Source organism: Zosterops lateralis, assembly GCF_965231275.1.
Source record: "Zosterops lateralis genome assembly, chromosome: 1".
Taxonomy (NCBI): Eukaryota; Metazoa; Chordata; class Aves; order Passeriformes; family Zosteropidae; genus Zosterops; species Zosterops lateralis.
Window position 1 is genome coordinate 10,927,823 of NC_139762.1, and position 22,631 is coordinate 10,950,453.

The 22,631-nt window shown below is 37.4% G+C and overlaps 1 protein-coding gene across 4 annotated transcripts in view; it reads right to left on the minus strand.

Moving 5' to 3' along the window:
- VIPR2 (vasoactive intestinal peptide receptor 2) overlaps positions 1-22,631 on the minus strand; it is a 50,369-nt gene that overhangs the window by 10,335 nt on the left and 17,403 nt on the right. For all 4 annotated transcript variants that reach the window (XR_014589998.1, XR_014589999.1, XR_014590000.1 and 1 more), the window contains exons 4-9: positions 20,726-20,823; positions 11,933-12,030; positions 8,748-8,889; positions 5,855-6,005; positions 4,834-4,894; positions 2,441-2,510 (exon numbers count right to left, since the gene is read on the minus strand). Coding sequence is in view for 1 of the 4 variants with exons in the window: in XM_083860676.1 (XP_083716802.1) it covers positions 2,441-2,510; positions 4,834-4,894; positions 5,855-6,005; positions 8,748-8,889; positions 11,933-12,030; positions 20,726-20,823 (620 nt within the window). In the remaining 3 variants the exon portion in view is untranslated. The remainder of the gene's footprint in view (positions 1-2,440; positions 2,511-4,833; positions 4,895-5,854; positions 6,006-8,747; positions 8,890-11,932; positions 12,031-20,725; positions 20,824-22,631) is intronic.

The following is a 22,631-nucleotide window of genomic DNA, read 5'->3' on the forward strand; positions in this document are numbered from 1 at the left end:
AGCTCTGCAGTGCCAAACCTGTTGTGTTCTGCAGCACCAGTTTTGCCATGTTCAGCAACCACTGCGTGCCCACCAGTGCTACTCTGGCTGGCAAAAGTCTTTGAAAGCCCCAGTTTTCAGAAATATCCTCCTTCCACTACTTCAGCTGAGGACAGGTTTCGCAGCAGGATGGGATATTGGATGCGGTTTTCTGCAATCAAGCACTGTCCTAATTGTCACAAAGATTCACAACTGGAAGCCCAGAGGCAGTTTTGACCCTCCCTTGCCCCTCAACTCAACTTTCAGTATTTTCTGTTTGAATTAGGGTTAGAGAAGATTGTTGCACAGCTGATTTGTCTACTCCAATCAAGCACAGAAAGGGCCTCTCACAAGTATCTGGCTGTCTTGGCTATTGATACTGACATTATGAATGAAGAAATCACAGAATAGCTGGGGTTGAAAGGGACCTCTGGGGATCATCCTGTCCATCTGAATCCCTGCAGCCTAATTCTCATGACAGCCCTCTAAGACAGAACAGTAGCATTATATTATTTTGCATTTTATTTTGTATTTTACTTTACAGGAGGGCACTTGCATAAAAAAATCATTATGATCAGAACATAATCACTGTAGCAAATCAAAGTATAAAACTCAGTACATCCTAAGTCTCACTCCCATTTTTTCTTCAGCCTTGACTTTCAGCTTCCTCTGGTCTGAATCCAATCCCTTCTGGTGTTGGATTCTCTTGTGTGGTCTAGAAAACTGCACAATAACTATAGCACATCCATCCTGAAATAAGAGAACAGTTGGAATCCACACCTACAGAGCAACAATGTGTGCTAAAAACTGTAACTCCAGTGATATAAACAGCTGCATCTAATGCACACATTCTAATCATAGAATAAATTAATCTAGAGAAAAAATTATATCACTGGGAAAATGAGAATTTTGTTGTTTTAAACTAACCCTATCCCAAAGCACAAAATCAGGAGGTGGGGTACCTAACTAGGCAGAGCCTGTCTCACTGCTTTAAATCTCTGTCTTCATGGTGAAGATGATCTTGAAGGTCTCTTCCAAACTAGTAATTCTGTGATTTGGAACAGTCACACCCAACTGAGTAACTCTGAAGTGTGTACAGCATGAAGTGTGAACACCTGCCAAATGACTTCTCTCAAGCCAAAATTCTCAGGAGGAAACGCCAGGGAGGGTTCTGCCACACTGAATTAACTGAAGCCATCCCCATTGTGCAGAACTTGCTCTCACAACACTGTTGGATAGATCAAACTTTGCTGCCTGACCAGTACTCCATTTGTTTACATCACAATGCTCTTCCCAGTCTTTACTAAGATCCAGCTGCAGCTCAGGTCTGCCAATGTGCCCTGGGATAACTTCCACTTCCAGGTCTAGGACTGCTTTGGAGGAGCCTTCTGGCACATGAAGTCCCAGATAACTGTTCAAACTGAGCATCCAGAGAACAGACTCTCCTGTAAACACCAGGTGGTTTGTTTTGCTTTTATCTTCAAACAAATTTTCTTCACTCTGGATTGTTCCCCATTCTCCAGCTCCTTTGAGGTCCAAATATTCCCTTCATGCTGTAGTTCTGTTGCATGCTCATTTCTTCATAACAAAGCATCTTTGAGCCCTTACCTTATATCATTTCACACTTATGGCCTACTCTTCTTTCTCTTCAAACTGCAGAATTCACTCTGATGGTGATGACAGGAGTTTCTCCCAAATTCATTTTTGATTTTCAACAAGCACAGATTGAAAAGCAAGCCCAAGCATAATGCAAATTCCTGAAATCTTGTGTAATCTAATAATGGCCTAGATTTTCTGCCTACAATTTTAAAAATGAAGCAAGTATATCTAAAATACATTCATTTGCTCTCTGACTATTTTCAGAAATGGACATATAACCCAAAGTTAATTACACGATCATTATGGTGAACAGGAATATTATTACACTATTCCAGTAATTCTAATGAGTTCCAAACAGGAAAAGCTTTGTGAAACATTCTCAAATGGTATTATTTTGCAAATACTTCATGTTCAATATATATTTCAGTAGGCTACCAATTAAAGAAAGATATACACAGCCATGCTTTTTAATGACTATCAGATTCTCAATTGCAGGACTATCTATTTACACACAAAATCAAATCTGCAATTCATTGAAAAGTATAATTAGATTTTTCCTTCCTCCAGGCTCCTAAACAGGAGAGATGTTAAAGAAAGAACAACACACAAATAAAAGCAACTGCTCATTTAATAGGAGGCAGATAAATTTTGAAGGCAACAAATTTTAATGGGCTTGGCATCTGTTTAACATTTCTCCTGCAGCACAATTTTTTTTCACTAAAACAGAATTCTTGCCTATCTGTAACTAGCAGTAAAGAATAATGGCTACATGCACTACACAATGCTGAACAGATCTATAATTCATGCTCCAAATTTTACTTACTATAATAGAAATTAAAATTGGTATTCGTATAACCCACCAGGGACCACCATGCTCATTTGTATCCCAGCAACTATAAAAAAAAAAGAGAGAAAATCATGTTGACATTAATATCATCTGGCAAGCAAGACCTATGAGGAGAAATATTTCTTATAAACAAGTCAAAGCACACTAAAATAATGCCTGCTCTAGCCTAGAATTTGGCATTCAATCATTTCCTGCTATTAATTTTATTTCCTTTGTTTTAATATACCTACTTGATTTTCCCACCAGGAGCACTGTGTCCAGGGGTGGAGTCCTCAGCATAAGATGTGTATCTGTTAGAGCAAGTCCAGAGGGAACCCCAAAGGTGATCAGAGGGCTGAAGTACCTCTCCTACAGAGACAGGCTGGGAGAGTTGGGGCTGTTCAGCCTGGAGAATACCAGGCTCCATGGAGAAATCATTGTGACCTTTCAGCACTTAAAGGGGACTTATAAAAAAAAAGAAAATGACATTTTGCCAGGGCGTGTAGTGACAGGACAAGGGAGAATGGTTTAAAAATGAAAAAGGAGAGATTTAGTTAGGAAGAAATTCTTTACTCATAAAAGATCATTTAGGTTGGAAAAGACCTCTGAGATCACGAGTCCAACCTTTGACCAAGCACCACTAGGCCATGGCACTGAGTGCCACATCCAGTCATTTCTTGAACACCTCCAGGAAAGCTGACTCCACCACCTCTGGGGCAGCCAATTCCAATGCTTTACAACCCCTTCAGTGAAGAAATTCCTCCTGATGTCCAAACTGAACCTCCCCAGCACAGCCTGAGGGCATTTTCTCTTGTTCTGCCACTGGTTGCCTGGGAAAAGAGACGAACCCCCACCTGGCTACAGCCTCTGTGCAGGCACTTGGAGGGAGTGATAAGCTCTCCCCTGAGCCTCCTTTTCTCCAGGTTACACAACCCCAGCTGCCTCAGCTGCTCCTCACCAGACTTGTGCTCCAGACTCTTCACCAGCTCTGTTGCCCTTCTCTGGACACACTGCAGCACCTCAATGTCTTTCCTGTAGAGTGGCCCAGTCTGGGCCAGGTGACAGGTGTCAGGGTGTGGCCTCGTCAGTGCATTACTTTCAGGGTAAGGAGGCCCTGGCACAGGCTGCCCAGAGAAGCTGTGGATGCCCCATCCCTGGAAGTGCTCAAGGCCAGACTGGATGGAGCTCTGAGTAACCTGAGTGTGGCATCACTGCCCATGGCAAGGAGGGCTGGAACCAACTGGTCTTCAAGGTGCCTCCCAACCCAATCCATTCAGTGATTCTGTGAAATCAGCTAAAACATCAGGCACACTGGGCTGTACCATTAGACATCATGGAAGATGTTGACCTTTGTGGGAACCAAGCTTAGTTTTGCTTTGTGTAAGGACACTTTTCCAGAGTGCACTTAATGCTGACCTCTGGGTAGCAGGAAGATCTAAAGCAACTGACAAGTGCAGTTGAAATTACATAATTTCTTGTGGGATATTTAGGTTATAGATGCCTGGAACTTGTTTGTGAAAATGTGAGACTGAACCTGAAGCTCCCTCTGAAAAACTGAATATTTAATTTTCACCCTGGGCTTAGCACTTTTGATCCAAATACTCTAAGTGCTCTGAAAGGTTAGTCTGATTAAAGATTAATTACTCTTCAGACTTCCTCTGTAATCATAATGACAAAGGAAAAAGGAGTTTGCCTTTGGTTTACATGTTAGAGGTCTTGCAAAAAAAGCCTTGAAATTATGTAGGACATGATATTTCAGTTTAATTACAGAATAAATTGAAAAATAATAGTTAGGTGGACGAAACAGGAGTGCAAAATGTTTGTCCTCTAGTTAGGAATGTTTTCCCACTCCTTGGGAGCAGCAAAATCAAGTCTGATCTTCCTACAAATTCTTGTCTCCCCTCCCCTTTGCATGCCAGGAGCCAGGCTTAGCTCTAGTTAGCTTTAGCTTTACCTGGCTACATGCAACTGGCATACTCTTACATCACTTCACTCTTGGGAATGTAATTTATGGTACCCAAAGTTCAATCTTCTGAGTTGCTAGTTGGCAAATTAGAATTCCCCGCACTTTCCTGCATATGTTTGCAGCACTGAACCCAAGGACCCCACTGCTGTTTTATACTGTGATTTCCCAAGCAGATGGCTCTAGATGTGGGTGCCAAGGAGTAACAGTAGCCACAACCTGCTCTGTGAGTTTTTCAAATAAACATCAAGCATAAACCACAGCTGAAGAGCTCCCAAACACCCGTCCTTTTGTTGCCATCTCTGAAATTTCAGTTCTGTTGTCGTCCCCTCCAGAGGAGCAAACCACCTTTGTGTGAGAACACCATCCAAGGCAAGGATTGTACAGGCGTGAGGGGGCTTTAAGCTTCTCTCCCACACACACTCACCCAGTGTCCTCTAGAATGATCCGAGTCACTGTCCACGTAATAATGAATATCGTAGGAATTCCTGAAAAATTCCAAAGAGGTTTAGAGAATGACCACAAAAATGGAAGTCCACAAAAAACAAAACAAAACAAACAAACAAACAAACAAACCCCACAAAACCACCAAAACCCTTCAGCCTGCTAGTAAGCAGTTATTCCCCAAATACACAGCATATAGTAAACAATTCAGTGAATGGAAGGAGAGGACCATCTGATGAGCTACATGATTACATGTGTACATCAGCAATGTATTACAAAGACTGCAGGGAAGTAAGTTTATTTCTCATAAAAATGCAGCCATAATTACTAATACACAAAAAAAAGCCTTTCTTATGTTTCTTGGAAGGTGTCAGAGTGACTTACAAGGAAATAGATACAAGTTATGCATTCCCAATGCACCTCCAAGGACTGCAATATAAAACAGAAGTATAAATCATTTCATAAGGAACCTTGTCCACACACTGGTTTATTCCCATTTCCCAGCAATATCCAAATGTTTTATGACCACCTATTACTGGAAGTATTAAAGTGTTCCATATAAATATCATAGCACTTTCTGTAAATGAAAGAAATATATTTATTTAGAACCAGATGGACAGTATTATTGGGCTTTTCAAGAAGGAAAATTGCATAGTATAGCTCATGGCTGCGCAGCTAAACTTTAATTTTCCTCACAAATTAGGACACCCGAATCATATGTTTGCAGTGGCAGTCCTTGCACCAGAGCAATCCCTGGGTGTGGTGCAGATGGCACAGGTGGAAGCTGTGCCAGGGATCAAGGCAGCAGTGATGCTCCAGCAGTTTTGTGCCTGCTCTTTCCTGTGCTACAGCAGCTGTAACATGTGCTGGAGCTGAGCTCGGGAACCTGCGAGTCTGAGGAGTCACCAACAGAGACATTTCATAACTTGGTATGAAATACTGAACCTGACCAACACACTCACACAGAAAAAAGAACAATTATTGGAAGATACGTAAGTTCTTACCCCATCCTATCAGCAGGTAGATTGTGAAGTGTCTGTTGGGGGAGAATATTAGCACAAGGAGGATATGGAGGTAAAGTCCTTCTACCAAGAGCCAGTAAAAGTTTGCCATAACACCATACTGAAAAAACACCAGAATTGCCTTGCAGCCCACCTGAAACATGAGAAGAAGGATTAAATTTGTCATAGGAAAGATATGTTTTTATTACTTCAGCCAAAAATCTTAGCTGCCTTTGTCATATCAATAGACCAGGTCCAGTAGAAATTTTTATCTTCAGTCAAGCAAATTGCGCCATTGTAAATGTTACTGTGTATATGAAAAGAAAGTGAATTATTACAGAAATTTAGATGGCACTCATTGCAAATTCACTCAGAAATTTTGAAAACTTCATAGGAAAAATACAGAAAAACATGGTGGTTATCAAAAAATGCACACTTTTGAAACAGTTTGTTAATGAATGGCTATAAAATTAAATTATCATCTACTAGGAGCCTAATAAATGTATTAAAACTTCACGTGGTTTCCTAACACAGTAAAAATTAACAAAGAAACTATTATTTTTTTTAAAGCTAAATGTGAAACTGAGTGAAAAATATAACTTTATGGGATGACTAAGTAGACTAGAAGGAAAAGTTGGCTGGACATTTAAAAACAGTGTTTTCCCTTCAGGAAATATTTTAGAGTTTCTTAGTTAACAAAACACATAGACATGTATCAAAAAATGATACTTATAGTCTGTGTGCTGCTCTTCAAAATTCATTTTCAGATGTCTGTGCTGCTGATGTTCCACAGTGCTGGCTGCTGCTACTTTGGTTCTTCCCAGGAGGAATCTGGGATGTGAGAATTGAATATGAAAATGTTCATATGGACTAAGAATGTGCTGAGAAATGTGATGATATGGTGAATGTAACAGACCAAACAAACTAGACCAAAGAAAATCTCTAGTTTCTGCCAGTTTTACTCACTTCTCCATTCTAAATACCCTTCATACCTGCATTTTTCTGTTAAAATTCCAAGTACACCAGATACCTAAGAAGGTACCTTACTCACTTTCAGTGATTGATTCCTCTCTTTAAACATAGATGTTTATTAAGAAGTGAGATGTAGTGACCAGCTGCTAAGCCAAAAAGGCACAGACCACCTCAGGGATATTTCTTTGTATCCATTAGCCCCCTATGATGTCTCAGATGCCTCAGTGCATCCCAAGTAACATTCACGCCTGTGTACATGCATATACAGAAAACTGAGGAAGAGTCCAAAGGTCTGAATTCATTTCACCTGATTTTAGCTGCCTACAACCAAAGTTTGAAAGATAGCAAACTTTGGTAAGACTGATCTTACCTCTGGACTTTGGGATATCCACTGCAGATCAGCAATGGGCCAAAAATATAAGACAGATAAAATTTGGCATTTCAAAATGTGTGAAAAGTTTAAATTTTCAAGCAAGTCGAAATTTGCTTTTATTTTTATGACTCCTTAGAATCAGATTAGCTGTGAAAATTTTGTAATCCTTTATAAATTCCAATATTCTCTTGTATTGCATTCTCAATTCACATATCATAATCCTGCATCAAAGTATTTTCCCCTCCTCCTGCAGGTAATTCTATATCAGCTGTATTTGCAGATGCTGAACAGTGAAGGTATCTATCAGTAAAATTAGCCAAAATTAATTCTCCATGTGATCCAGAGCCAGGACGTGCTTACAAAGCCTTGGGAACTGAGTGTTTTAGACCTCTGTGAGTGCAGCAGAACTGTGGAACATCACACACACGACAAAAGAGGCAAACCCCACGTGCTGTTACGTGTGAAGAAAGGCAACACCGAGCCAGTGCAAGACAGGACAGCCTTGTCAGGCTGGTGCCAGATAATCCCACATACAATGCAACAGAAATTAGCCAGCACTCCACAAAATTTGACATGCTTAAATAGGAAAGTATAAGTCTTTGTAGCCAAGAAAAACTGGAGGATAAATGAAATTGCAGAAACTAAGTAGTATCTTGAAAGTCCACTGAACAGTCTTTCAAGGACCTAAGAACTTCTGATTACCCCTGGCAATCTGACTATGATCTACTTTGTCTAACTGGGGTCTACTAACTCAGTTCCTGTTTTCCACCAATAGGAATATCCCAGATTATTAATTTCTATACAAAGCTTGGTAGTCACTGCTAAGAACTTCACATTTTGGGACAATATGGCTTCATCAAGACAAAAATATCTTCTTCCATTTTTTTCTCACAAGCTTAAACTGTAGTTAATTAAAATTAGAAGGGATTTTTGACTGAAACAAGGCAGAGAATGGGGCAAATCATACAGAGGTCAGTCTTTTAACAGCAAGACTTGGGAATTTTTTTAAACCCTGTGCATGAAAATGCAGTAAATGTATTAGCTTGCCAAGAATGCAGATGATAACACCTCTGTCACAGCCAGGAAGAACAGAGGAGTTAATGAAGACAACACCTGCAAATATTTAATTTCCTGAGTTATTTCCCTCCCTTTGCTGATATCAGTCCAATTCCTGGACCCCTGATAAGGCTGCTGGAACACTTCCAGAGCAGCTGCCTTTAATCACTCCCAGCTGAGGGCACTCCTGTTTGTCTGCAACTCTCCCAGCTGATTAATGCAGTGGCCATATTTATTCTGAGCTGTATCTGGTTATGATTTGTCTTGGCTGATGACAAGTTGTCCTTCATGGACATGCAAACAATATTAAGGTCTCCTGCTTGTGCTGCAGCCTTCTTTATCTGGGTACATCTAACACACCATTCTCCTAGTCATTATATTCTCTTCAGAATTGTCTACACTGAAATCTTGGTACTCCTAAATATTTAAAAGGATCAGGGAGGAAAATTCAGTGACAAAATAGTGTTACACCAGGTAGCAAATGAGGTTTATTACCCATGAGGTTTGATCCTCTGGACAGTGAGCTGTGTTGGAGCTGGAATAGAGAATATCATCCTTGACTAAAACAGAGATTGCTCTTAGAATGAAAGAGAGGAACAAGTTCAGATGGATGTAGTTCCGAGTACAATGAAGTTTTCTGAAAAGAGATTTAAAAACAGGCATTTTAGATTATGATGCAGAAACTATTGAACAGACTTCTATTACTCTGTGGACATATCTTAGCAATATGAACCTTGAGTAAGAGCATATCCTTTCCTTTTCTGTCATTTTGTCAGGGCTGCTTTGCTGTTTTCTTTCATCTCTTACTTCTGTTCAGTATCTCAGACTAAAAGATCCCAGTGGTATTTCTCTCACATTTTAACATAAGCTGACAATAAACATAAGTTATTGTATCCTTCTGTGTGTGCACTCATTTCAGAGTTTTTCTTGCAAATTCAACTTTGATTATCCTAGATATATTTCAGATGTGCTCTCACCTATTATTTTCTGGTTTCATTCTTTAATTTAACTCCTGTATTTGTATAGTGACTTTTGATCCTATGATATTGGTGTAAGCAGGAGCAATTAAAAATGCATTCAGAACATTTGATTACCTATCCTTTCTATCCAATGAATGCAAAGCTTCTCTTTAGTCTGGCAGCCATGTGAAAGCCTTACAAACAAATGACAGAATAAATATTCCAAGTAAGAGAATGAGTACTCAGGGGTAGCAAGCTATAAGTTGAGGACCTTTCCCTTAAAATACAGTCCCTTCAAGATTTTCCTATTTAAAAGATTATTTTTATGGAAAATCCCTAGAAACCAAACTGCTAAAAGGTTTTTGTGGTCACAAACAGCACCATGAGCTGCACCTGGAAACAGACCAGAAGCCAAGGCATTTTAGCAAGCATGAGCAGTGAAAGATGCAGTAGTGTAATGGCAGTGTGCAGTGGCAACTTTCAAGTATTCTTCCAGTTGTGATTTTTACCAAACATATATAATCCATTCTGAAACTATTGAAGCAAGGATAGTTACAGTGAGCGTAAAGAAATAAAGACCTTGATAGCCCTGAATTTGGCAAAGGACATAATACCAGGCTGAATTTTAAACAGTTGTCAAAAATGCAGTGATTGCTGCGGCCATGCACACCCTTTGCAAAAATAGCACTATTATGTTGGACTGCATCACATGTTCCTGTGGAATTCAGAGATACATGCAAGCTGCAAATAGGAGGAAACTATTTTTCTTGAATAACTCATGTAGATGATTAGTTATTCATCCTATTTAGTAGCTCAAATAATAAAAGTCGGATTAATACAAGGCTGTCAAACTAATATTTTGGATTTAGTGGGCAAGAAATCAATTCCTAATTCAACTCACTATGTTGGGAGGCCCCAGCACTCCCTGAAAATAATAGAGAAAGATTCTTCTTGAAGGAGGGCTTAGAAGAACATACACTGCCTCCTGAAAAAAAGTCAGTCTTCTCCCTGACTCAACTGGAAGACTGGAAAAAATATCTCTAGTTGGATATTTAAATTGAAGTTGAAAGTTTTGTGTACACCTCTTTAATGCTCAATCTGTTACACCTGACTTCTGGTGATGACTGACATTCAGATCTCTGTAATTCTCAGTATTGAATGTGGTTTTAGGTTTAGCAGTTTTGAAATTGCAGTAATCTGCATTCTGCATTGGGATCTGCCTGGAGCATTTGCTGGTAGAAGGAATATAACTATGACTGCCTCAATTCATTTTTTAAAAAGTATTCCAAACATAATTATGGGGTATGTGTCTGCTCTGAATGGTCTCTGAATATTTAGATATTGAGAAAATTTGATGGCAGACTGAAAAGCTTACAGAACTTGCCATAGGAACATTTCGAGAGGAATTAGGCTCTGACAAACAACTTGCTGTTATCTACATATTATTTGTACTTCCTTTCTACCAAAACTGTGAGATGCACTTTCTTGGCTGTCTTGGTCCTGTGTGAAGTTCATAATGGAGAATATAAAGGCTATTCTGTTAGATAGTTGGAAGTGATACATAAAGGCATGAAGGTGGAGGGACTGAGAAAAACTGCAATACTGATAAAACCACTTTAGAAGTTATTTTACTAGTTGAAGATTGCCTTCAGTCTTAACAAAAGTCGTAGAAATCAGGCAAAACCAGCAGGCAGTAAGGCCTTTCCTAACACTGCCTAACAAAAACATTGCAGACCCAGCACAATTATCCATACCTTTACCACTGTGCTTGGAAACAGTGAGGTTTTTGCCTTGAGCACCGTGTTCAGTTCAGGGCCGTTCGTTTCAAAAATTACATTTTGCTGCTGGAGGGTGTCCAGACAAGGGCCATGAAACTGGTGAAGGGTCTAGAAAACATGTCTTGTGCAGAGAAGCTGGGGGAACTGGGGCTGTTTTGTCTGGAGAAAAGGAGGCTCAGGAGAGACCTCATCACTCTCTACAACTACCTGGAAGGAGGGTGCAGCAAGATGGGGGCTGGTCCTTTCTGCCATGATTCAAGTTAAAAGATGAAGAAATGGCCTTCAGTTGCACCAGGGGAGTTCAGATTAGATATTAGACCAAAAACTTTCACTGAAAGAGTGGTCAGGCATTGGAATGAGTTGCTCAGGGAGGCAGTGGAGTCAACTGTCTTTGGAAGTGCTCAAAAGGTGTTTGGATGCAGCATTGGGGAATATGGTTTAGGGGTGATTATGGCAGTGCTGGGTTGATGGTGGGAGTAGATCATCTTGAAGGTCTCTTTCAACCTTGGTGATTCAGTGATTCTGTGATTTACATCTCCAGCTGGACAAATTAGTGATTGCCTTTGATTACAGTACCCCTGGAAACCACTCAGAATCTTCTGCAAAATATGGCTGCACTCTTGTCCAGTGGTGAGCTCAGCATCCAACTAATTCTCAATAGCAATTCAAGGTGTTGATTTTATTAACCAAATAGAAAAGACTTTATGTAATCATTCCTAAATTACTGTTCTTCCTTACATGGGCTGTAATGCCTGTAACTTTGTAAAATACTTTGAAAATTGTTAATATGATCAGTGCTAGCAAAAAATCTAGTCAGCATTACATTACTGTCAGCTATTTAACTGCAAAAAGTGTAAATTCAATGCATTTTCTGAAAAGCTGAACAATCAAACAGTTAAAGATGTCTTCTCATTGTTAATATTTACTCATGAAAAACACATACCTGAAAAGGCAAAGAATTATACTTCCTGTTGTAAGAGCAATCAGAGATACGCTGTGTCCAAGGGTATAAATTGCTTTCACCCTCACATAGAAGTTGACCTGCACAGAAAAATATATATGCAGAAACTACTTACTGATATGTCAAATTGTCTGTGAAATGATGTAATTGTCCATTAAATAGCTCTGAAAGCTATAGCATGATTTTCATTCTTTGCTCTACAGTACATGATGAGAATGTTATATCTCTATTCCAACACATTTTGCAAGGCAACACTTCAAGACAATTGACTTCAGTAGAAAATTCAGCCCCAGGAACTCAAAACTTAGACACACAATCTGGTACCATTCCAGTTGATTATACCATGTCAATGAGGTCAAATAAATATCTGATTCATCAATTTCCATGAACACAATCAAACTGGTAAGAGTAAGTCAGTTTGAAAGAACGGATTATCTCTAAAAGAGATAATTTCCCTCAGTCCTTCTGCTCTAGAGTACTTTATAATGCAGTTATCCATGAATTTAAAGACATGCTTAAGTCCCATTAATTTCCTATTCTAAATGTTCAAATACTTTATAAATGGTGACCCAAACAACCCTTTCTTTAGTAAAGTTACTTGCTAAAACTTGGAAAGAAGATTCTTCAACAGAGGAAAAGCAGGCTGAAATGCATAGTATGCTAATTAACTGCATATAAACTAACCAGCTACACACTACATTAAGACCTATTCTGAATAACAACATCAAGGAAAATAGGGCTAAATATTTTCAGAATTAAACTACTTCTCCATTTATGCCTACAACAGTCATTAGACTGACATTAGTTTCACTCAAGCTAAAGAAAATATTAAAACATAATATTACATTAGGAAATTAAAGATTTTAAAACGACATACAACATGCTACATGTAAGAGACAGAATTTCAATATTTAGTGCACATGGTTATCATTTGCCTTCTCAAAGGATGCTTGTAAAAAGTAACAAGGAAGCAACACTTTTAAGTAAACTAACATAGCCAAAGGAATCTCAAATCACTTAGTGTATTTATTTTTATAGTATTCAAAAGGCCAAGAAAGTAGGTTATTTTAGCAATCCCAATTCATGGTGAAATTAGCTGAACACTCCCTTTGCAAATGTTATACAGATGTGGAAAAGGCAAAATGCAATGAAGACTCTTGCAACTGCATTGTTGTAGATATGGTTAAAGTGGAAAAATATGGGAAGTAATTGCCATGGATCTTAAGTGAATTCATAGCAAGTGTTATGTTGTTATATATTTTGACCATTAGATAGATTGTAGAATAAGAGAGTCTTTTGTACTTTGATATAAAGAAAGTAGCTGTTCAAACTGCATTGGGATGATTGAGACATGCCCAACAAGAAAGCTGGACTGGTTTAATTTATCATCATTCCACATCATTTTGAAAATTCTGTCCAGATTTGATTTCAGGAAAACTCTACTGACTGAGACGCTTGAAATTGGACCTATCTGGTTTCGGAATCCCTAAATGAAGGAAAAAAAGGTGGAAACCCTGCATGAACTTACTAACAAATCAGTTGTCCAGCCACACTGCTGTTACAGTGCCTTGAATTCATCCTCTGGGCATGTACTCTGAGCTTGACAGAAACTGTCAGGCTGCTGCACGCGAAGTGACTCTGTCATTTCACCCCACTAGGGAGAACAGAGGAGGTTGTCTTCTGCCAGAAAAAAACACACTCTTCCATGTAATGTTTCTGGCATTTTGTACACACACATGACCCCTACAACAAAGAGTCTGACTAAAATCAAAAGAAGAGCCCCATGTACTTTTCCAGCTGTCAGTATCAGCAGGACTGAGTCTCTCTGCTGGCCATTCCTTTGCCAAACAGATGGATGTGAAATTAGCTGCATGGAAGCATGTCAGGATTGAAGTTAATCAGCCAAGAGTACTTGGACATTACTTTAATAATGACCATGGTCATTTTGTTCAAGCTAAGCATGAGAAAATAAGAAATAATTACCCAGTTGAAATTATTTTATCATATGATGATAATTATCCCGTATTCTACTCTTGAAAAGGCAGAAAAGAACACTTTTTCCATTTTCTCAGACATTTTAATGGTTTAGTTTTATAGTTGACAGAAATCTTAGATGCTACAAAATATTCTACTGATCAAAAATTAACCCTGCTCCTCAAACTGTTGCAAAGGTAAGTAAACACATACCTATTTTTAATCCATTACATCAAAAATTACAATTATTCAAATTTATGTGTTTTGACTTTCCAAAAAGTATTTAGATGATTAGAATGCTTTCGATTATTAGCATGAAGCACTCTATCAGACTCGGCACTAAAGATGATGCAATCACACTGCTCCTTACATTTCCTTTGTGAACATAAAACAGATGTGTCTTTATTTGCCTATAAGTTCTCTAAAACTCCTAGTGACTCAGCAACAACAACAACAACAAAGTAAATGGTGTTCTCAAATCATATGTCAGTTAAATATACACATAAACTCTATAAAGACAAAGAATTAAATTCCATGTTGTGCTGTGGCAATTGAAAACCAGGAAATTCATTAGACTAATATTGACTCAGTCACAGCTATTAAATATTTGTCACTCATCTGGATTTTAGCTAGTACCCTTTAGAAACAAACTCTTCGTATTATATTAGTGCAAAAGAAACAGGCAAAGCAATGCCAAATCTGATAGCACAAAACCCCAATGTATTTTACACCAAATGGGATATTTTATTTATTTATTACTACTCTGTGTGAACCCAGGTCTCAAGTAACATTTAGCTTTAACCTCTAAACTTAATATATGAATGTGCAAGATTGGCAGGAATAAAATTGCTGCAACAAAGGCATGGATTGACCAAAGGAGATTTTCAGAAATTATATTTTCAACATATTTTAACACAGAAGAAACATCAAAACCCCTTCAGATTTTATAGCTCTTTTCAAAGGAAAAACTGATTCAAGCCATACACACGAAATTGAAATGCCATTATGAAATTGAAATTACATGAACTGTTCTGCAGGTGTAACAAAATCAGTATTTTTGCAGCACAGTAAGAACAGCTGGCCTCTGCAAAATGTTCACAGGATTATTTAAGCAATGCTGATTCCAAAACTGAAATCCAACTATTTATTTTTGAACTTCTGAGGAAAATATTAAAATTACAACCACTAAACCTAAGCCAATAGGTGGTTAGGCGCAGAAAATAATCAGTGGTTTATGATTTTCAAAAAAAAAAATCATAGAAATTATTACAGGAAGTGTAAATGTTTTCTAAAGAGCTAATCCTAAAATGTTTCCTTTTTTTTTTTTTTTTTTTTTTATTTTTTTTTTTTTTTTTTTTTTTTTTTATTTTATTTATTTTTATTTTTTTTTTTATTTGTGGCCGCTTAATATGAATAAGTTTTGAAAGGTCACAAACCACCACACATAAAATAAAATTGGATTAATACATGTTTGCCTGATTTGTCTTCAATAATTTTTTTGCAAAATCTATTTTTAGGCACACTTTTGTTTTGTTTTCTTAGAAAAGACACCTGTTTCTGCTACTGTTTTCTTTAAATTTATTTTTGTGTTCTTATTACTAAGTTCAGGAGACAGAATTCTTCTGTTTATTTACAAAATAGAACAGAAGAGCAGAGACACTTCCTAGGCAAAGCTGACAGTCACCCTGTAGATCTCTCAACCTCAGCCTTGGTTTGGAAGGACCTCTAGGGGTGAGAAGGTACTTCAGTGCTGAAGGAGGAAACTGCATAAAGTTAAGGGCTTGATTCTTTGCCGAAAGGAGTTTTGCTGTTGACCATAAATCACCTTTAATGTAAAAGAAAACTCCTCAACTTTTTATTCATTTACTAAGAAATGTAATTTATCATTGCTAAGGAATATATGGCCATTATCATCCCAACTCTTCATTTTGTTTATTCCGTGGGCTAATATAATCCTGTCATACTGCATGCAAAAGTTTCTCTCCACAGATATAATTACTCACAACTCCATTAAAATTTAAATTTTAAATTTTTGATCTTAAATTTTCATGATCCATGTGTCATTATTTGAATATTTAATAATATTTGAATAGTCATACTCAAAGAACATTTCAGTAAATCTTAAACTGTACAATATAAAATAAGAACTGGGCCTAGCAAATGAGTTCAGTGCCTCAGAAACACTGAAATGAGCAAATGCAAATAGAAACAGAGTAAGAAACCCTAGTTCTTTCCTTCTGCAAAATTAACTTCAACAAGGCAGTAGACATTTTTAAAACCTTGGACTTATCCAAGAATAAATATAAACTGAGATAAAGAGATGGATTACATGTTGTGGAAAATTTCTCTTATAGAACACTTCTACACATTTTAAAATCATGTATGTAGAGAAGAATAGAATTTCCTAAAAAGATATGTAATAAAATTGGTAGTCCTCATGGTATTTAATAATCTTTATACAACTAATAAATTATATTATTTTTCTGACATTTTTCCTTCAATTCTCTTTGAGCCTAAACACCACCCCCCCCAAAAAAAAAAAACAAAAAAAACAACAAACCCAAAAAACCCCAACCAGATCAGCATTGCCATAAGTATCTCTTAGTAATACTGGCATCATTAATTTTAATTATGCCATTCAGAATGTCTTTTCATTCAAAGTTCCCTAACCATAGTGGGAGAGATGACAACTTTATAAATGCACAAACTTCCACATTTCCCTGTGTAAACGTGTGTCAGCAGATGTATCTGTGAATGTGAACACTCATTCTGTACTGGAATTTAGCAGTTTGGTGAATATTCTGCAATTAAAGCAAATTCCCTCTGTGCTCTACAAAAGAGAATATCAGCTAATATTCATTCTTAGTCCTCACTTGAAGTCAATGGAAGATTTTGCACTTATTTTTAAGGAACTCTGGTCCCTTAATCACACCTCATAGAAAAATAATAATGAAAAATCCAGCACAACATAAATAAATTTAGCATGACTTACAGGCAAAAGAAAACACATTGGTAGAAGTCTGCCTTGTGTTATTATTACTAAGATTTTGGTGAGAGGCAAGGATTCAACTTAGACTCACTACATGCCCTCCATAATTCCAGAGCAATGACCCACTGCCCAGACAGCAGCAATGCCTCTGTTCTCTACAGGCACTGCTGGAGTCACTCTGCCCTCACTCCACTTGTCTGGGGTGCTGTTTCTGCTGCACATCCAGGCTGATGTGAACACTGCAGGAATCTGGGCAAAGGGGGGATGCTTCTTCCATGGATGATGCTGCTACTAAAGGCACAAGCTGCAACAGTGTCACTACATTTATCAGCCCTAAGGATCTTTCTCCCCATGAATTTCTCTTCCTATGACACTACACATTGAAGTCACACAGCCTGTAACTTGTATACAGTGGGGCTTTTGTGTGATCTAATAAATCCAGGGCCAATTCACACTAAGATCGGACAGAGCTGTATTAACTGATTCAGTCATTATTTTAAATAAAGTGGACACATTTCTGTGCTTTACATTCACCAGACATATTACTGTATATTAATAATGCTGACACAGAGTTTAATACTTTCTGACAACAGCTAGGAAGCATCTCCAGCTTGTTCAGTCTAGATAGAAGATGTCAAGGCATGTCAAGGAAAGACTGTAGTGAGGCTTGAGTTTGGTTAACACACCTTGATGTGTGTTTCTAGCATGGTCAAATCAAGCTTGCTTTTTTTGCTGTTTGCATGTCATACTGCCGTGAGCTCCACAGAAACATAAAAGAGAGAAAAAGATACTTACCTGAATACCTACGATGAACCTAAAACTTGATCTTGAAGGTTAGCAGTAGTTAGTTTACTTACAGAAAAGGCCTGGAAGTGTGTAATAAAGGTTTAGATCTACACTTGGATGTCATAACAACATATGAAGATTTTGTTCAGACATTATCATTGTCATGCTTTAACCTCAGAGGCAACAAAACCCCACACAACCCCTCCCTCCCTCCTCCCCCTGCCATGGGGTGGGGAGGAGAACTGGGAAGAAGGTAAAACCTGGCTTGGGATAACAAGACAAGCGATGCCCAACTCCACTGCTCAGCAGCCCCTGACTGATGCCCAGCCCATCCCTGAGCAGCAGCAGACACCTGCCAGCCAACTCCTCCCAGTTCATTTACTGGACGTGACACTCTGTGGTGGGGAATATCCCTCTGGCCAGGTGAGGTCAGCTGTCCAGGCTGTGCTCTCTCCCAGATCCTCGTGCTCCTGCTCCCTGCCAAGGCATGGGAAGCTGAAAAGTCCTTGACTTTGGGTAAGCACTGCTTAGCAACAGCGAAAACACCAGTGTGTTACCAACATTATTCTCACACTAAAATCAAAACACAGCCCCGTACCAGCTACTAGGAAGAAAATTAACTCTATCCCAGCTGAAACCAAGACAGTTACATTTATCAGTCTGATCCCCCATAAATAATGGCAAGAGCAGTAAAGAACACTAAGATCTAACGTAGAATAAAACAAGGATTTTGTATCAGGCACTTACAGTCGATTTCAAAATGTTAAGCAAATTGTTTCTTTTTTTATAGAACCTGCTAATATATCATTAGCATGGAATAAAAATGGAACATTTAAATTTGAACATAAAATCAAAACAAACTGTGGAAGCATGCAAGATCTTTCAGTAAGGAAATAAGAGGTGACATGGTTTTGCTATTTTTAAATAAGCTTCCTCATTTCAGTGCATTTTTAAGCATAGCAATTTGATACCTGTTAACAAATTATTCAGTATTTTCTCAGGTATCTTTATCATTTAAACCTACTCTAGAATATTCAAAGCTGCCCCAAATAAATGCATATCTACAGAGAGAGATGTGCCTGTGCATATTAAAATACAGAAAAAAAACTCCACAGGAACAAATACTTAGTTGGATCCATAATGGAAATCCATTCAGCAGTGAACATGTGGGCACCAAACTCGCACCAAAGACAGTTTCTACCTACTCCTCTAGCATCATCTTCACAGGAAAACATAAAAAAGAAAACTTAGGACTCAGTCTAGGAAAGCTATTTTGCCACCTTCCCTAAAATATTAGTTAATGTAACTTTGAGGACAACCTCATATAATCATACCCCATACTGCAGAGCATGTTGTGTGACATTTTTATGCCCAGAATACTCAGTATCTAAATATTAGGACTTTAATTTTAGCTCTCATAGTCGAAATATTAGATTAAAAAAAAAAAAAAGGTAAAGATTTTGGTTTGAGGGGCTACCATTGAGCACTAAGATTTGAATTCAATAAAACATCTTCTGTGTAAACAAGTAGCTGGTGCAGAACCTTAAATGCCTCCTGAAATCTCACTGCTGCATGACAGTTGCATTTTTCTATTGTCTCTATGATTTATACTATATGTATGATATTATATTGATTGTATGTTTGCCAATAATTTTCCAGTACCTGGTTTCCACATCCCTCTCCTGACTTGCATCCTTGCACTTTTATTGCTTTTTTCAAGGCTTTTGCACATGTTGCTGCTATATCCTATTTCAAGTTGTCTAGTTTAATTCCTGCAAGTATATTCAATTTGCATTTCATTCACCTCCTTCAAATTACTAATGAGTATGTCAAACAAGAACTGCTTTTCTATTATACCAGTTCATCTTCTAACTGTTTCTCACTACTTGAAATATTATGTTTTGTTAATTTGAATTTTTATGTTTTGACCAATTTTCACACCACATGGCAATTCCTGGGTTGAGTGACAATGTTTAAAGTGGCTATTTTAGCAGTAATACATATGTGTTCCCAAGCTGTCAGAAGACACAGATGTTTTAGAATTCGTCTTCAGAAAAGTTGGGAAAACAATATATTCTCTCAATTTTCTCTATTATCTATTTTCAACTATGGTAATGGTTGGGCTTTTAAATACAGAAAAAAATGCCAAAACCTTACTGCCTTAGCTGGAATACCAGTGCATTTCTGCAAGCCAGACAGAACACATCTGCTACAGCTATTCCACACATACTTAAAATCCAGGAAAAAACCCAACTGGCCAAGTATCTTTGTTCATAAGAGGACTTTATCTGTTTTGGGTAACAGGAATTTTACTGACCCTATGAGCTCATCCTTGTAAACAAACTCTTGCTCTGTTAGCCTCAGCAGGAAAACAGACAGAAAATACATAAAGCATGATGGTAAAAACCCTTCCCTCAACAAAAAGAGATAGTATCTGCAAAGTGAACAAATTCAGTTTTCCATGCAAAGTGCATTTAGGATACCTTGATAGCTTTCTGAATAACTTAAAACTGCTAGCAGAATTCCAAGTCCAATATAAATTTGCCAATAACTCCAATGACCTAAACCAATTCTATTTTACTTAAAACTTTAACACATAGCATCAACCAAGTGCCGCATGTTACATTAAGAGCTTATAACAGATTACCAGTACTAAGTTTTGAGATAATTTTTTAAAAATATTCTTTTGAAATAACAAACTTCTAGAAATAATATAATGCAAAACATATGGTGCACCAGCTGAGTAGCACTGCAATATTAGATATACAGATGCTTTACTGCAACTACCAACTGTTTATAGCCTTGAGTTTCAAACAGTTACTGAGTTCTATATTCCTGATCTTATCTCATCAGACAACTGCAATCCAAGCATATTGCAACCAATGCTATGAAAAATTTCCACAGATTTTCATTAAATCTCATTTTCATTCAGTCCAAGTAAAATGGGATTTATTTAGAAGCAGAATATATCTGATAGCTGTACTGAACACCATCATCTAAATGAACAGAAGAAGTATTTTTCCTACCTTATAATCATCTTCGTAGTCATTATATCCACAAGTACTTAAGATGTCAGGAAATATATCCGACCATCCATTACTAGTACAATTTTTGCTAATGTTTCCTGTAAAGCAAAATTAGAGAGTTTAAATCAAAAAGACTTGAAACTCTTCTCATCAATGACTCCTTAAACAATCTAAGTGTGTCATTAGCTGGTCACAACCTAGCTCTTTTTCCTTTATTTCTTAGGACTCAACCCAGCCATTTTCCTTCATATGCTTTTCATTCTATTACTTTGGCTTTTGCTCTTGCTTGGAGTTGCCTTTGCACTCTGGAAAAACCTGAGAATTTTCCTTCAGTGTAACAGCTATTTCTGTAACATATCTACAAAAGCCCAAACTGTTCTGCTGTTTCATTTAAAATACTCAGAAGGGAACCATACACTTCATTCTTTAAAGGGGCTATTTGTAGGCCAAGTAATTTGAAGGAAAAGTCATTTCAATGAGAGTTGTTCTAACCTCCTATTTAAGCCATCTGAGAAGCCAATACCAAGAGATCTACTGAAGAGTTACCAAAGCTCTTAGACTTTAAGGTGATAACTTACTGCTATAGCAAATGTTGATAAGTTTGGTAATGAAGTTTAAAGGCAAAATTATGTCATAGGCTGAAGAATAAGGAATAAAGATGCATGCTGAACTTCACTCTTTGAAACAATACTGAAACAGTGTAGTACAGGGAACACACAGGATGTGTGGAAGTATGGCAAGGAAAGAATTTTGAACATTTATTTATTTCAGAAAGTTTCTGTTTGGAACTGACAGAAAAAGTTGACTCCTTCCAGAGATGAAGTCCCACAGATGAGATGGGGGCAACCCATGATTCTACTTCTTAATCTAATTAAAATGAATTAATTTTCATGCAATAGGGAACAACTTCAAGAGGGGAAAACAGGTAAGCCTGATATTAGAGTAAAGAAAAGTCATCACATTTAATACAAGTAAACTCTTACAATGTAAATTCATAGCCAACTTGCCCTGACATTTCTTAGACCAATTTGTATATCTATGATACTTGAAATCTATAATAATATACTGCTTTGGTTTGGACTTTACCACTGGCTTATAATTGGCTTAAAGATGCCTGGTTTTCACTATAGAAAAATAAAATTTATGTGTCATAGGTCAGTGTTGGTCAAGAATAACCAAACTTGTTTATATACACTCCAAACTAAAGCTTTTGTGGTCTTTATTTTGTTGATTGGTTACTGGAATTTCTTCTTTGTATAAAATGTTCAGTAGAAAGTTGTAAATATCCCATAAATGGTTCACCAGCCAACAACCAAATCTGTCCAGCTAATAAAAGGGCCTTGACCTAAACCCACAGTCTCAAACGACGGGACCACTTTTGCCGTTTGGCACAGAAATGACATTTTTTAAAGAAAATGTAACCTATTTATACACTATGAAGAGTCTTCACTTTAAAAGTACATCAAGATTCTCTGACTAGGCAGAGCAGGGGAATGTGTTAACAGAACCACAGATTGCGTCAAAGCCAGTTTTGCAAGAAAAAACTCAATGTACTCAAGATGCTGAAGTATTTTCTACTTCAAATACTGCAATACCTTCTAACCTAAAGAGAACTGGGCAACGTTCTATGGAAGGCAATGTTTATTTCTACACCATCTTTTCATGCAGTTAAATATTTCAGATGGCAACCCTATTTAAAACCTATAACCTGACACATAAATTTGAATAAAAACTTTACAGCATAACTTTCTGAGAGTCAAACTTGTACAATACAGGAAAAACATTATGGGAAAATATGATTTTTTAACAGTAAAAAAATCTAATCAAAAGTTACTAATATTCAATACAGAATTATTCATGTGGTATGCTTTAACTGTAACATAGAGCACCACAGAAAAAATTTAGA